This window comes from Gambusia affinis, linkage group LG18, assembly GCF_019740435.1.
Source record: "Gambusia affinis linkage group LG18, SWU_Gaff_1.0, whole genome shotgun sequence".
Taxonomy (NCBI): Eukaryota; Metazoa; Chordata; class Actinopteri; order Cyprinodontiformes; family Poeciliidae; genus Gambusia; species Gambusia affinis.
The window spans coordinates 20,064,545-20,078,007 of NC_057885.1; the positions used below are offsets into that span (position 1 = coordinate 20,064,545).

General features: G+C 40.6%; 1 protein-coding gene across 1 annotated transcript in view; it reads left to right on the forward strand.

The window, feature by feature from the left end:
• The first annotated feature begins 1,431 nt into the window (after positions 1-1,431).
• The window catches only part of fgf11a (fibroblast growth factor 11a), a 78,079-nt gene continuing 66,047 nt past the window's right edge, over positions 1,432-13,463 (forward strand). Inside the window, exon 1 of the mRNA XM_044098266.1 lies at positions 1,432-2,337. Coding sequence (XP_043954201.1) covers positions 2,145-2,337 — 193 coding nt within the window. The 5' untranslated portion in view covers positions 1,432-2,144. The remainder of the gene's footprint in view (positions 2,338-13,463) is intronic.

Here is a 13,463-nt window from a genome sequence, read left to right on the forward strand (position 1 = left end):
TTGTGTAATTGCACATTTGTTTGCAGCCATTTTCATGTGCGAGTGTAAAAGTTGAGTTGGGGGGGGCGCAGCCAGCAACAGCAGCTTATTTGAAGTGACTAAAACGGTTCGTTCTGAAAGGAACTCAAAACAGGCAGAACTTACCAGAGTACAACCTCATTATTAAGTCTCATTTTAGCCAATAGACTTATCCTAAGCTCTTTGATTAAGCATAACAGGTGACCTTAAAGCGGCAGAAACACTCTGAGATTTAAAATCTCATTTACATGGGTGTCTTGGACCAAAAACATGACAAAAACCCATTTAACACTCACAATTTTACAAATTATGAATCATCAGGTGATCACCAAAGCATAAAAAAGAGAAACAGTCAAATACTCGCATTTAGATCTTTGACTTAGTGAAAGTTGGCTTTAGAACTACCTACAACAAGCAGCCGGGATCTCTGTAGACCAGAGTTTTTGTGCAAAGGTCCTTGTTCATATCCGGTCAAATCCGACTTCTTGTCATGTTGAGCCAGGCGGTACAAGTGTTTGATGGAACGTTTTAGTGTTTGGCGAACGTGACGGCGGTGACGTAAGGTTGCTGACTGGCCCAGACTGTGTCACGGCATCTTTATGTCCTTTCCAGAGCTCAGCACCGACAGGCTGGCTCAGTTTGTCTCTTTAAGCCAACATCACTTCAGAGCGTGGTGTTGAGGGGGAGAAAGGGTGGAGCCAGGGGTATCCCACCAACCCCCGCCAAGTCCAACCCAACCCAACCCCGTCCCAGGCGATAGGTGGGACCTAAAATCTCCGACGTGGAAGGCGGGATCTGAGAGACGGAGGGGGAGGAGAAATGGGAAGGAGAAAGAGGAGTGTTCAGGGAAATGTATTAAAGAGAGAGAGCGGGACTGTGTGTGTGTGCGGACGTGTGTGTGTGTGTGTGTGTGTGTGAAGCATACTCGCTCAGTAATGCACTGTGAACAGGGACGAATGAGACGCCGAGTCACACACACACACTCGCGCCTTCACATGCCTCTGTCACACACCTTCACCTTGTGCCACCGCTCCATCTACACGTGCGCATTCAGAGAGGTTGCCCCCCGACCACTGACTCCTCTCCACACATTCATGGACACACTTGTGCCCCAACCGGACCGGACCACTGTCCCCCTCCAGCGGAGATACGCGCATGAGAGTAAGGCACATCTACCTGCAAGATCACTCCACTAACCCCCACCCTCGTCATCTCATCTCCTCCTGTACATTCATTCATCCCCCGTGCCCCCTGCTGTGAGGCGGCATGCCTGGCTGAAGGACACAGCGCCGCGCTCCTCTCTGAGAGTTGGAGAGCTCGATCGGACAGAAGGGGGGGGATACGAGAGACTGACTGCTCTTCTTCTTGAACCCCCCTCCCTCTTCCCTTCATTCTTTCTCGCTTGTTTTTGAATGTCACCTCTGTCTCTAGGCAGTAGTGGATTCATCAAGCCTTTGTGTCTCTTTTTCCTTCTTCTCTCAGCGCACAAGTGATCGGAGGGGTGATGCCAGGGGAGCTGGAGAGAGAGCCTGGAATCAAGGCACGCTCCATTCATCAAGGACCGCGTCCCTTGACAAGCTTGCAGTCCTGATAACACGGGCCGGACGGGACTGCTTCTTCTGACTCGTCTTGCTCCGACACGGTCACGGATGGAGAAATTTCACTGGTGAAGGACAGAAGGTGAAGGGGTTGAAATCTGGTCTGATTTGTGTTTGGGCTCATGATGTGGCGGATGGTTCGGTGTCCTTTCGGACTTGGTTGAACTGAACTTGGCCGGAGCCGGGAATGCTCTCGGGGGAATTGGAAATGGCTCGTCCCAGCAGAAGATCGGTGACTTCAAACCAAAAAAATCATCAATTTCTTCACCTTCTTCACCTGCTTTCATCGAATCTCTACAGGATTTTGAAGTAGCCACCCTTGTTTTCACATCTTCCTGCTTATTTCTTTGGACCGTCCTGAATCGGAACCACCCCAACGTCTTCATCCGATCTGCAGCTTTCCCCTCAGCGGTGCTTCAACGTCCTGGGTGAGTGGGCGGTGGGGGTCGCCCAAGGAACCCCTGGACACCTGGGCGCCACTGAGCCGCCAAAGGCCGGCGAAGCGGGGCAAGGCTCGGCGCTGGGAAGATGGCTGCTCTCGCCAGCTCCCTCATTCGCCAGCGAAGGGAGGTCAAGGACCCCCAAGCAAACCGGCAGATTGCCAGCAAGCGCAAGCCGTGCCCGAAGAGCAACAAGTCGCTCTGCCAGAAACAAATCCTCATATTGATATCAAAAGTTCGACTATGTGGCAGTCGAGGGAGAAAAATGGAAAAAAGACCGGGTGAGTTGACTTTCTGTCCTTCCTTGCTGAGTTTGGCAGCTAAACGGATTTCGATTAATCCTGAACTGTAAAGCCTCACCAGAGTACATGCACAGCCCTTTAATTTCAGACTTCAGAACTTAATCTGAATCTGGAAAACGTCCCAACCAATCCTTCTTCACAGCTCTGCATAACAGCATCAGCAGGAAGGGGAGTAAACTCCAGCTTAACGTGCACGGTTCAGTTACACTGACCACCGTGTTGTGACTGCAGAGAAGGCTCTGTTGGGGCACGTGTCGGCACACGGACACATGCTGGTAAATCTGGAGGCACACAGTGAACTTGGCTCTAACCGACAGTGATACACAGCGCTAAATAAAAATGTCAGGAGACGTCTCATTTCTGATTCTGAAGGCCGGGACTCTGTCAGGGCTTTATTAAAGGCAGTTCTCACACTTTTACATGTGTTGCAGCTAATTGTGATTATTACAAACCAATGAAGACAATTTTGCTTTGGTTTTATCTAAGCTTTTGGCATATATTTACCTTTTTTCCTGCTGTGTGATTAGTTTTGGGCATTTTGGGAACGTTTTAAAGGCTGAAACCGCATATTATCAATGCAAAAATAAAGAATCTTAAAGTATTTAGTACACTTGAAATAACAAAATAACAAATAAGTAACGTTTAAGCTAGATGGAGGGGCTTGTTTTAGGTAAATAATCCGTTAATATTGGTGAAAAACTACAAGTTCCATTGGCAGATTATTTTACTTATTTGAGGCATTTTTCTCATTTTATAATCAATCAATCAATCAATCAAACTTTATTTGTATAGCACATTTCAGCAGCAAGGCATTTCAAAGTGATTTACATCAAATCAAACACAAAAATACAATGCAACATAGAATCAACAATAAAAACACAACATTGTCAGATTCCGTCAATAAATTTGCAATTGATTATGTTTCAAATACAACTCTAAATAAGTGGGTTTTTAGTTGAGATTTAAAGGAAGTCAGTGTTTCAGCTGTTTTACAGTTTTCTGGAAGTTTGTTCCAGATTTGTGGTGCATAGATGCTAAATGCCGCTTCTCCTCGTTTGGTTCTGGTTCTGGGGATGCAGACCAGAACCAGAACCCGAAGACCTGAGAGTTCTGGAAGGTTGATACAACAGCAGCAAATCTTTAATGTATTGTGGTGCTAAACCATTCAGTGATTTATAAACTAACAACAGTATTTTAAAGTCTATTCTTTGAGCGACAGGGAGCCAGTGGAGGGACTTTAAAACTGGTGTTATGTGCTCTATCTTCCTGGTTTTAGTGAGAACACGAGCAGCAGCATTCTGGATCAGCTGTAGCTGTTTGATTGATTTGTTGGACAGACCTGTGAAGACGCCGTTACAATAATCAATACAAAATTATTTTATAAGTAAAATAATCTGCCAATGGAACTAGTTCTTTTCAAAATAAATATTAAGGAATTATTTACTTAAAACAAGCTCCTATATTGTGCTGAAAAGTTACTTATAAGTTATTTTAGTCTTATTTCAAGTGTAACAAGATATTTGCACTAGAAATCAAAAATACTTGGGAAGATTTGGTGTTTTTGCAGCGAAATACTTCAAACATGAAACCATTTCAAAAACATGGTGACGTTAATTTAGACCAGGGGTGTCCAAACTGTGGTCGGGGCCCTTGGACTTATTTTGTGAGGCCCCCAAACTGCAAGTAAAAAATGTTACAAGTTTGGCCTTTAGACTTTTAATTTGTAATCAGGGTAAAAATTGTTACCAACATAATTTTCTTACACAGGAAAATGTAAAGTACAACACAAATTATTCTTGTTTTTCTAACTTTAATAGAAGGTAAAACTAAGAGAATTTTACTGAAAGTCAACTTTGCTGCACCAAAATCAGCTTTTATTCATTTTTTTTACACTTGGCTAAATATAGCAAGCGTTATGAAAGAGAGACCCAAATCCTTTTCTTATTGCTGATAACAAATTTATTCAATCGAGCCCCAAAGAAACTGGAAACTAGATGTCTTTCTTTTAATACAGCAAACGTGCAAAATCTGCTATGTTGCATTAGGGCAGTTGTAGAAAAAAAGGCAGTAAATTGTAGACAAAAAAAGTCACAACTTTAGAGAGTGATCTCATAAAATTCCTCGAAAAAACAAGAAAATTTACTTTTAGAAAATTGCATTTTTAGATTAACATAAATTTTCAAAAAAAAATTAAAAAACGTGGAAAATTTGAAATGTCAAAATTTTCTTTTGAACATTTTTCTAGAAACTTTCCAACTTTTACAGAGAATTTCTGAGATTAATCACAGATTTTCTGAGTTTTTGGAGGAAATGTATTTACTATTTTTTATTTTTTCTACCTACAATGACCCTAAAACATCATTATAAAAATCACTTCCACGTTTTTGAGCTACAATAAATATTGAGCTACTTTATTTGCTTGATGTTATGTTGGGGTTTTTGGCCCATTTTGTTAGTTAATTCTTAAGTGTATGTTTTTTGTATTATTTACAGTATTTATTTGCAGGTTAATAATTGTTGATTCTATTTAATTTTTTGTTTTATTATTTTTTCTTATTCATTTTGAGTTAGACAGGAAGTCATGTGGGTCAGTCCACTTGTCTATAAGTATAGGGGCCTGGTAAAGGACCAGCAGGCATTTGGGTTTGGGGCCTATGGTTTTTACCAGAGCAAGAGAACAGTGCAAGAGAACAGAGCAAGAGAGCAGAGCAAGAGAGCAGAGTAAGATTGACAGAATGAGAACAAAGGAAAGTTTGAACTCTGTAATTGTTGCTGAAAAGAAAATTAAACCTTCCTGAACAATCTACAAGTTTGGACATTACATCTTTTGCCTGCGTACAAAAACTGGACCCCAGTGCCTCTTAGTGGCTTGAGGAACTTTTATTGCATTGGATGTTTGGTTTGACAAACAATCGCCACTACAGTATCACTTATCAGTGATGCAGTACTTTAACAAGATATAATGACAAACACTGCCATTTAAATCATAAATATAACATCACAGTACAAAGTTTCTTCTTCTGATCATTGTTTTTGGGGTTTTTTTAGTTACTTTCTTGCTTTATTTCTTTAAATAACTTTTGGGGGTACTTTAATTAGTTTTTTCTGCTCTCCACATGAAAGGAACATCCATTTATGATGCTTTGAATAGACCCAGTCTTCGTGTGGAGCATGTTTTCATGTTATTACCCATTTCCTGGTTTGCTGACTGCTGCTCCTTCTTCTACCTGACTTCATTTTCACATAATGTGTGTGGCACCTTCCACCTTGTGTAAGAGCAGCTGTGTGTGAGTGACTTGTGGTATTTATTACCTGAGTATGCCAAGTTCATCATGATAATTACGCGGGGAACCTCTAACGGGGAAGCAGCAGCTGCCATGGAGGCGGCCGCTCTCTTATTGTAATTATGGTTGTAAAATTTGTTGGACAGGCCGTGGCAGTCAGGGCTCTTTGAGAAAAGGCCACACGTGAATAATACCTATTGTTTGGACTAATTTGCACTCAAACAGCCTCATAGCTTCATATAGATTCAGTTGAAATTGGGCTACAAATGACATATTTATCCTTAAGAGCGCAGGGATGACTGAGTGTGTGTGAACGAGCTTTCATCTCCGTCTTTCCCTTGAGCTTTCTGAGTATTTAGTATGCAGTATTGTACAAAAAAGTTAGCCTTTTTGCTTGGTTTTGTTTGGCTTGGGTGTTTAAAATCATCAAACAAGTAAATACAAAATGCAGTTTTAAAACGAGCATTTCATTACTAACTGAAAAGCACTATCCATACCTTTCCAAAGGGAACATATTACGGAAAATTTACATTTTGCACATTTTTATGTTTCCATTTTGTTCTCAACTATTTCTAAAAACAGCCCAGACACTTAAAGAAAATCTACCCAGCTGTTGTTTTGGCAAGAAGTCAATTTTTGGGTGTCTGGAAAATGTTACGTTTCAAAGACCTCCCAGTTGTTAAGTCACATTCCAGGGGCACTGCGCCGTTACCTAGCAACCCCAGCAGAACCCAGCCCCGTTACCTAGCAACCCAAACGGAATTCCAGCACGTTTGGTTGTTGACTTACCATCCAGAAATGGTATTTCTGCATTCTTGTTGATCCACAAAATTATCTTAAGAGTTGTTTCGAAAAAACACAATTTCACAAGTATAGTGCTTCTATTAAGTAAGAAGCTAAAAATAAAATCACACGTGAATAAGCTTGTTGATGTAATAAATCATCAAAAATCATGGTAGCAACAGATGTTTCATTAAATACATGAAACCAACTGTACATTAACTGCGCTTCCATTGACCATATAATTGCGCAAATTGGAATTATGACCAAACTTTTTGCTCAATATAAATCAGTTATGAAAAGGCTGAAGTGAAAGGTTTTTCGACTTTATGAAAATTTATGTATTTTGTAAAACTGCAATGGAGACGTTTTTTTCACATCACACCAGTGAAAAACTGCATGTTACTACTGGCGGAAACCACAAAGAAGACAACAGGAAGTGGTAGAAATGACGGTGCAGCATGTTTTTTAATGATCTATTGTGTGAACAGTCACCTGCATTTTTTTTTGTTTACTGAAAACACCAAAATTGTAAAATTGTGTTGTTGTTTTTTACATTAGTGAAACATCAACAAAGTTTTGCACACAGTTACTGACCAAAAAAAAAAAAAAAAACAACCATCATGCTCCAACTACTTCCTGTTGTCTTCTTTGTGGTTTCTGTCAGCAGTAACATCCTGCTGTTGATCATGTGACACGTGTGATGCAAAAAAGGGCTTTGAAATGGCAGAAAAATCACCTCATCCCAGTGCAAAAACGTTTTAATTAAATTATTATTTTTTTCTAATTTACAGTGATTCCATGAAGCAAATTTCTTTGATTTTGTACCATTTCATGGTCAATGGAGATTCAGCTACTGCCAGTTATCACCTAGCGAGGTTTGGTAGCGTTTTATTCTCAATAAACAAAATCATCTGAAGATTGTTTTCTATTTATCAGGCTGTACTTGCCTGGTATTAATCTTTTTGATGATCTGAAACTATTAAGTATGACATAGTAAAGACTATAATGGGGAAATACTTTTCCACTCCGGTGTATGTAGGACACTCCTGACCTCTGGTCATGAATATGTCGATATGAGTGTGAATTCTCCTCATCTGTGAGTTTCTTCCTCCCTCACTGAGCTTCATCCTTAGGCCACGTTTGACCCTTGGCCAAGAATAATCGACTAGAATATTCCTAAGCCGTGTCCTCCTCTTCCTCTATCTCCTTTTCTTCCTCCTGCTGGCATAACTTCAGTGGCCTGCTTACAGTTTGCCATCACTATGCCATTAACTGCCTTCCATTGACTATCCAGAGAATAATAGTGTTTTAGTGTTTTAATGAAATATTGTGCTCTATCACATCTTTCTTTAACATAACTGAGAAACCGTTTGCTACATATTTGAAATATTAGTCAAACAGTCCTGTGTTCATTTTGTTAATATTTGTCATTCTTCTATCTTGCAAATATTGACAGTAGTAGCAGTCTTGTTCTGAATCTATAGAATGTCTTTGTCTGTTTTTTGGGTTTTTTGCCGTCTTCATCTGAATGGTAAAATATGTTCCTGCATGCCATTGTTTTACCGTAAGTATCTGTGATTTCAAGACGCACCAATTTAAAAAATCAGTGACTGCATCTAATCATAATTTTATGTACTAGATATAAAGTCAGTAAATTTCTGTGTAATATTGAATTTAGAGCTGGTTTTCACATATTTACCTTTGCTGGACTAAGATAAGCAGTTAGCTTGACTCAAATTAGCAGTTAGCTTGACTCAAATTAGCTGTTAGCTAGAAGCAGATTAGCTGTTAGAGTGACTGATTAGCTCTTAATTCTTAACTTGACTCTGATAGCTGTTTGCTTTACTCAGAGATGATGTTAGCTTCACTGTAATTAGCTGCTAAGCTAACAGATTCTTGGGTCCACCCAGGCGTTTTGCACTGCTGTTATCTTAACTCAGATTAGCAGTTAGCAGGACTCCGATTAGCTGTTAGCTTGAATTTGACTAGATTCAAGCAATTTTAACTTGTCTCTAATTTGCTGTTAGCTTTACTCAGCGAAATTGTTTCTTTTTTATTATTTCTTTACACGGAGACAAGTGTTACGTTTAAACACAATCATTTCTTCCTTTAGCTAATTTAGCTTAGCTAATATATTCATTTATACCCTTAGCTAATTTGTAGTGCTTGTTTCTAGATGGGTCTTGAACGCCATAAAACAATTATGTAAGTTAGCTTACAAAATAATTAGGAAAGTTAGTCTTACTCAGATTAGCTCTTAGCTTTTCTCAGATTCGCTGTTAGCTTTACTCAATTTAACTCATTGGTAGATCGTCCACTTGGTATTTCAGTCTTCGGCAAAAGACCGCAAATAATTTCTTCCGTGTGTTTTGATTATATTTACCCAGAATGCCCCGGGTAAATAGTCCACTTCCTACATGCATTCGAACCGTACCAGAGCTCACTTCAACCGAACTGAGGTTTTTGGGCAGACCAGAGTCCAATTGCACGTTCACATCTCCCCAAATGAACCAGTTAGATTAAACTGGTGTGAATGCACCCTCAGTGTGTCAGCACATTGTTGAATTCTGGTGTAAAAATCTGTTCTCTCCATTTTAAGCCCACACCCTCCCCTGTGTGCAGACGTTATCATGCATCTAACGCTGTCTGTTACTGCGTCATTACATCGGGACCGGATTGTTCAGGCTCCCTTTGTGCTGCTGAAGGCCATTTGAAGCTATTGTAGGAGAGGAGGAGGTGTTACAATATAGCAAATGCATGCGTGGGTGTTTGTGTGTGTGTTTCCTCAAACAGTTGTTGCCTCTACGTGACGGATGGTGGTGGTGACAAATTTGTGTGTCCCTTTTTGACCCTTTGGTTCGCTCTTATATGGCTATTCCCCATCTCTCCCCCTCTGTGTTACCCTCTAACCTCCACAAACACACACAAACACCGGCTAACCTAACCCATACTAATGATGCCCCGGCACTATAGCCCACTCAGCTTATAACAAGGTCATCTCGCCCTGCAACAACACACACACACAGGTACCAAGAATCACAGCAAAACAAAACACACCCACACACATTTAGAAAAACTAATAAATCAGCGGACACAAACACAAACAAATGATGAGATTTTGTGATAATTGAGGAAGGGAGTGTAGGTGAGAGATAATTTCACCCCGGCTTTCTGTGTGTGTGTGATATAATCTAATGAGGATGATAAGCCGCCTATTGGATATCAAACAGAAATAGCTCGATGTTAACAGGCTGGAATAAAACTCGGAGTTGCTGTCGTTGCGGCGAAGGGGCTAAGTGTCCGTCCTGGTGCTGCAAGTTAGTTTCTGTGTGTCACACACTCTCCATGTTGTGTGTGTGTGTGTGTGTGTGTGTGTTTAAGGCTCATTGTTATGTCATGATTCATCAGACCAGATCGGCTTCTCTCATTAACACATACTGATTTATCAATAATGTGCAGCGGCGTTTGGAGAGCGCACACTGAATCCGGGGAAATTTACTGCCTCATCTCTGGGCGGAAGCTGTGGACAATCCACGCTTAGTGAGGACTGTTTTATCTTCCTCCCTCCTTTCAATCCATCACCTCACTCCTCTTCTCTCCGTCTAACCTCCCTTTCTTCTCTCTCCCTCTTCGCCACAGCCTTGATCCCCCTCCACACTTATCATCTCAAGGACATCTAGACTCTTCTGTCCCGGGGTCTTTCCGGCTCTCGCCTCTCACTGTGCCTAATCATCTCGTCTTTGGTCCAGTCACAATATAACACAGATGATGGCCATGTCAGCTAGTTTGGTAAAAATCTGCATTTTGTTCAGACCTAGGCTATCAACTTCCTGTTGGAGATTTTACCCACTCACCAACGTTTCACTGCAAAAACACCAAATCTTACCAAGTATTTTTGGTCTACTTGCTACTAGAGATGCACCAATCTGATATTAATGTCTATATCAGTAAAATATGTGGGGGCGGTTTTATGTATTTTCCATTTTATAGCCAAGTCAGGCAACTATGTTAGCTCCAGTTGTTAGAAAAATATTACATTAATCCAATATGACTTAAATAAAATTTTATTTCCTGATTGAAATTGGCTCTCTTTAAAAACTCCGGCTCATCACAACACCGCTCCTCTATTAACCCTTTCACAATGTTTTTACCAACATTTAAGCTCATAAAATAAGATGCATAGTTCCACTAGGTGTTTGCTAATTACTTCTGGCTAGTCTGAAGGAGCTGCTCTGTGAGATGGAGTCTCGGTAGCTTGGAAGAGACGCCTGAAAGAGCAAAAAAAAGCCTATTTAAAGTATTTTTGAATTTGAACTGCAGCACTGAGGAGGAGCTGCGTCTAGAAGGCAGAGCTTTGTCCACCCAGGCGTTTTCCACAGCCAAATTGTTGCCATGGAGATTAACAAATTTCTCAATCAAAGCAACTTTAAAAAAAAAAATTCAGTGTTTCGCTGTTTTACAATTTTCCAGAAGTTTGTTGATGACAGCCAACCTGTTATGTACTTTAAATTATACATCTCCATAAGTCAACCAGACTCCCTCTTTTCCCTGAATCAGCCTCAACTGCAGACATAACTCATAATTTGGACAATTGGCGATCATTGTTTTCCCTCCAAACAGCTTTCATTTCTATCAGCCTGTCATATCTGGTGTATGTTTGGTTTCTCTCAGAACAAGAGGAGCTGTTTGGACTCTGTGTGGATCGTTCTTGGCACAGAACCCCGCAGACAACACCAAAGTGTAATTAGAGCAGGGCAATGAAGCAGAGGGACCTCGGATCTGGCGGCTCTACACTTGAAATGACCTCCAGCTGAGATTGTGCCGCGCACATTTTATCTACCCAAGCATGCCACATCTTCAGAGCTCTAAAACCTCAGTGTCCTCAATGTCACAAGAAGAGTGCGCTGGCGCTTTTAATCGATATCTTATGGCTTAAATTGCGATATTAACATGCAGAGGACAGTAAAGCCCGCATTAGCGTTTCACATGCGATTAATTTGCCGCATGGCTTGCGTGCACAGCTGAGCGGGACGCGTGCCACATGGCGACGGCGGTTCAGGGCTGCGTGGCAAAACGTTGAGGGGAGATGAGGAGCTGGAATCCCAGCGAAGTGTGGAGAGTCTGATCTCTCTCTCAGCGCCGCCACAGCGTCCCTGACCGGAGCAACACTGTCCAGAAGACAGCTCTTTAAATCACACGATGCCGCTCCCCCCCTCTCTCTCTGCGTGTGTGTGTTAACCTCTCACACACCTGCTGTCCGTGAAACCACAGAACAAACTGGCCTTATGGGAAAAGACTGCGTGTGCATGCTTTTCTGCTTGCGTATGTATCTGATTACGAGCTAATTTACTTTGATCACAGAGGCAGCCGGGAGGAGGAGAGGGAGTTACTGACAGGTGCTGCAACAGACCAGACCTCTGGGAAACAAACTTAGAAATCATCACTTACTCATTTCTGGTTTTTCTGCCTGTCGCTATAAACAATAAAAAATAGATCACAAGATAAATTAAAGGTTACGTTCACTCTAGTGTTAAGTGACCAAATCGGACTTATTTTTGTCTGAATGCGATCTGATCTCATCTTTTTATGGCCGTCTGAACAACACAGGCCAATTGAATATGTGTTCCTAAATCCGATATGTATCTTATCTTTTCATATATGACCTGAATTTACACAGCCAAGTCAGAGTCATCCGACCGGACCGTCTTTGATACTCGACAAACGTCACTATTCTGCGTCCGGATAAGCAAAACGGGAAGAAAAACAACAACCATAACGAACGATAATGAGGATTATGTTATAAATACGCTTATTCCGGTTGGATAACAACTTTAAAACTGTAAAAATGCTGTTAGCATCCATGTTTACTTCCGCAAACACTGAGCACTGCTTCTTCTTCTTCTCTTTTATGGCGGTTGGCAAAACACTGAGAATGATCTGTATGTGTGACGTCATTGGGCCTCTACTGCGCATGCGGGACAGTTTCAGGTCCTTTGCAGTTCAGACTGGAGATCACATACAAGTCGCATATATTTGGAAGTGAACGGCCATGCAAAAGAAAGAGAGAAATAAAATACAAACTAAATCAGAACTGAGCATTAAAGCCTACAATGTGAACATAGTCAAGTTTCCATTTGCATAATTTATTGTTTTTCTTGCTTTCTACCAAAAACTGGACGACATAAGCTTTCATTTTCATGGTTTGGTCTCAACTAGCTTCATTTTTTGAAGGACAATTTTGTTTCATAATAGGGGTGTAAATGCAGTTTTCTGGCCAACCACCAATCTTTAAAAAGCCTGACCCACTGATTTAGATTTTGTCCGATACCATTTCTTTGAAATGTTTCTAAATATAGGAAGAAAGTCACTGAGTTGGCAACAGTGGGGTGACTATTGTTAATTGGGCCGGTCTGTCAGACAAACCTCTCTAGCGGAAGAGGACAGTGGCTGGCAATAATATTGTTGTTTTGATATCGTAATATGTTGATAATAGATTAATAATGCAAGTTTTCCCTCTCCAACATTGATAAACTTTTATTTTGTAAAGAACAATTAACACTGGATCTGGAAGATACTTTGAATATTCAAAATAAAACATGGCAATAAATAAAACAGAGAAAAAAAAATCACCTTCATCCTAAGTCAGAATTAAAATTGATTATAAAGTCTCAGTAAACTAAATTTCCATTCAAAAATGATTAATAATCAGAACTGAAATTATAAAGCTCGTTCTAATTCATCATGCGATTGATTGATTCTTTGCTAATTGCGACAGGCTCACCGATATCTCAAGTTTAGTATCGGCTGATTCCGATCCAGAAAAACAGCGCTGAATTTACTTAAAACATTTCTATTTACAAAAACAGACATAAATTCACTGAATTACGAACTTATTTGATAACTCTACAACAACTTACACACAAATATCTTTTCACGAGTTTGATCAAATGTGTAGAAACAACATAATTTTACTTTGTTTAGTCACTGCAATTAGGAACATAACAACCAATGTGAAATAAATGATAAAGAAACTGACAA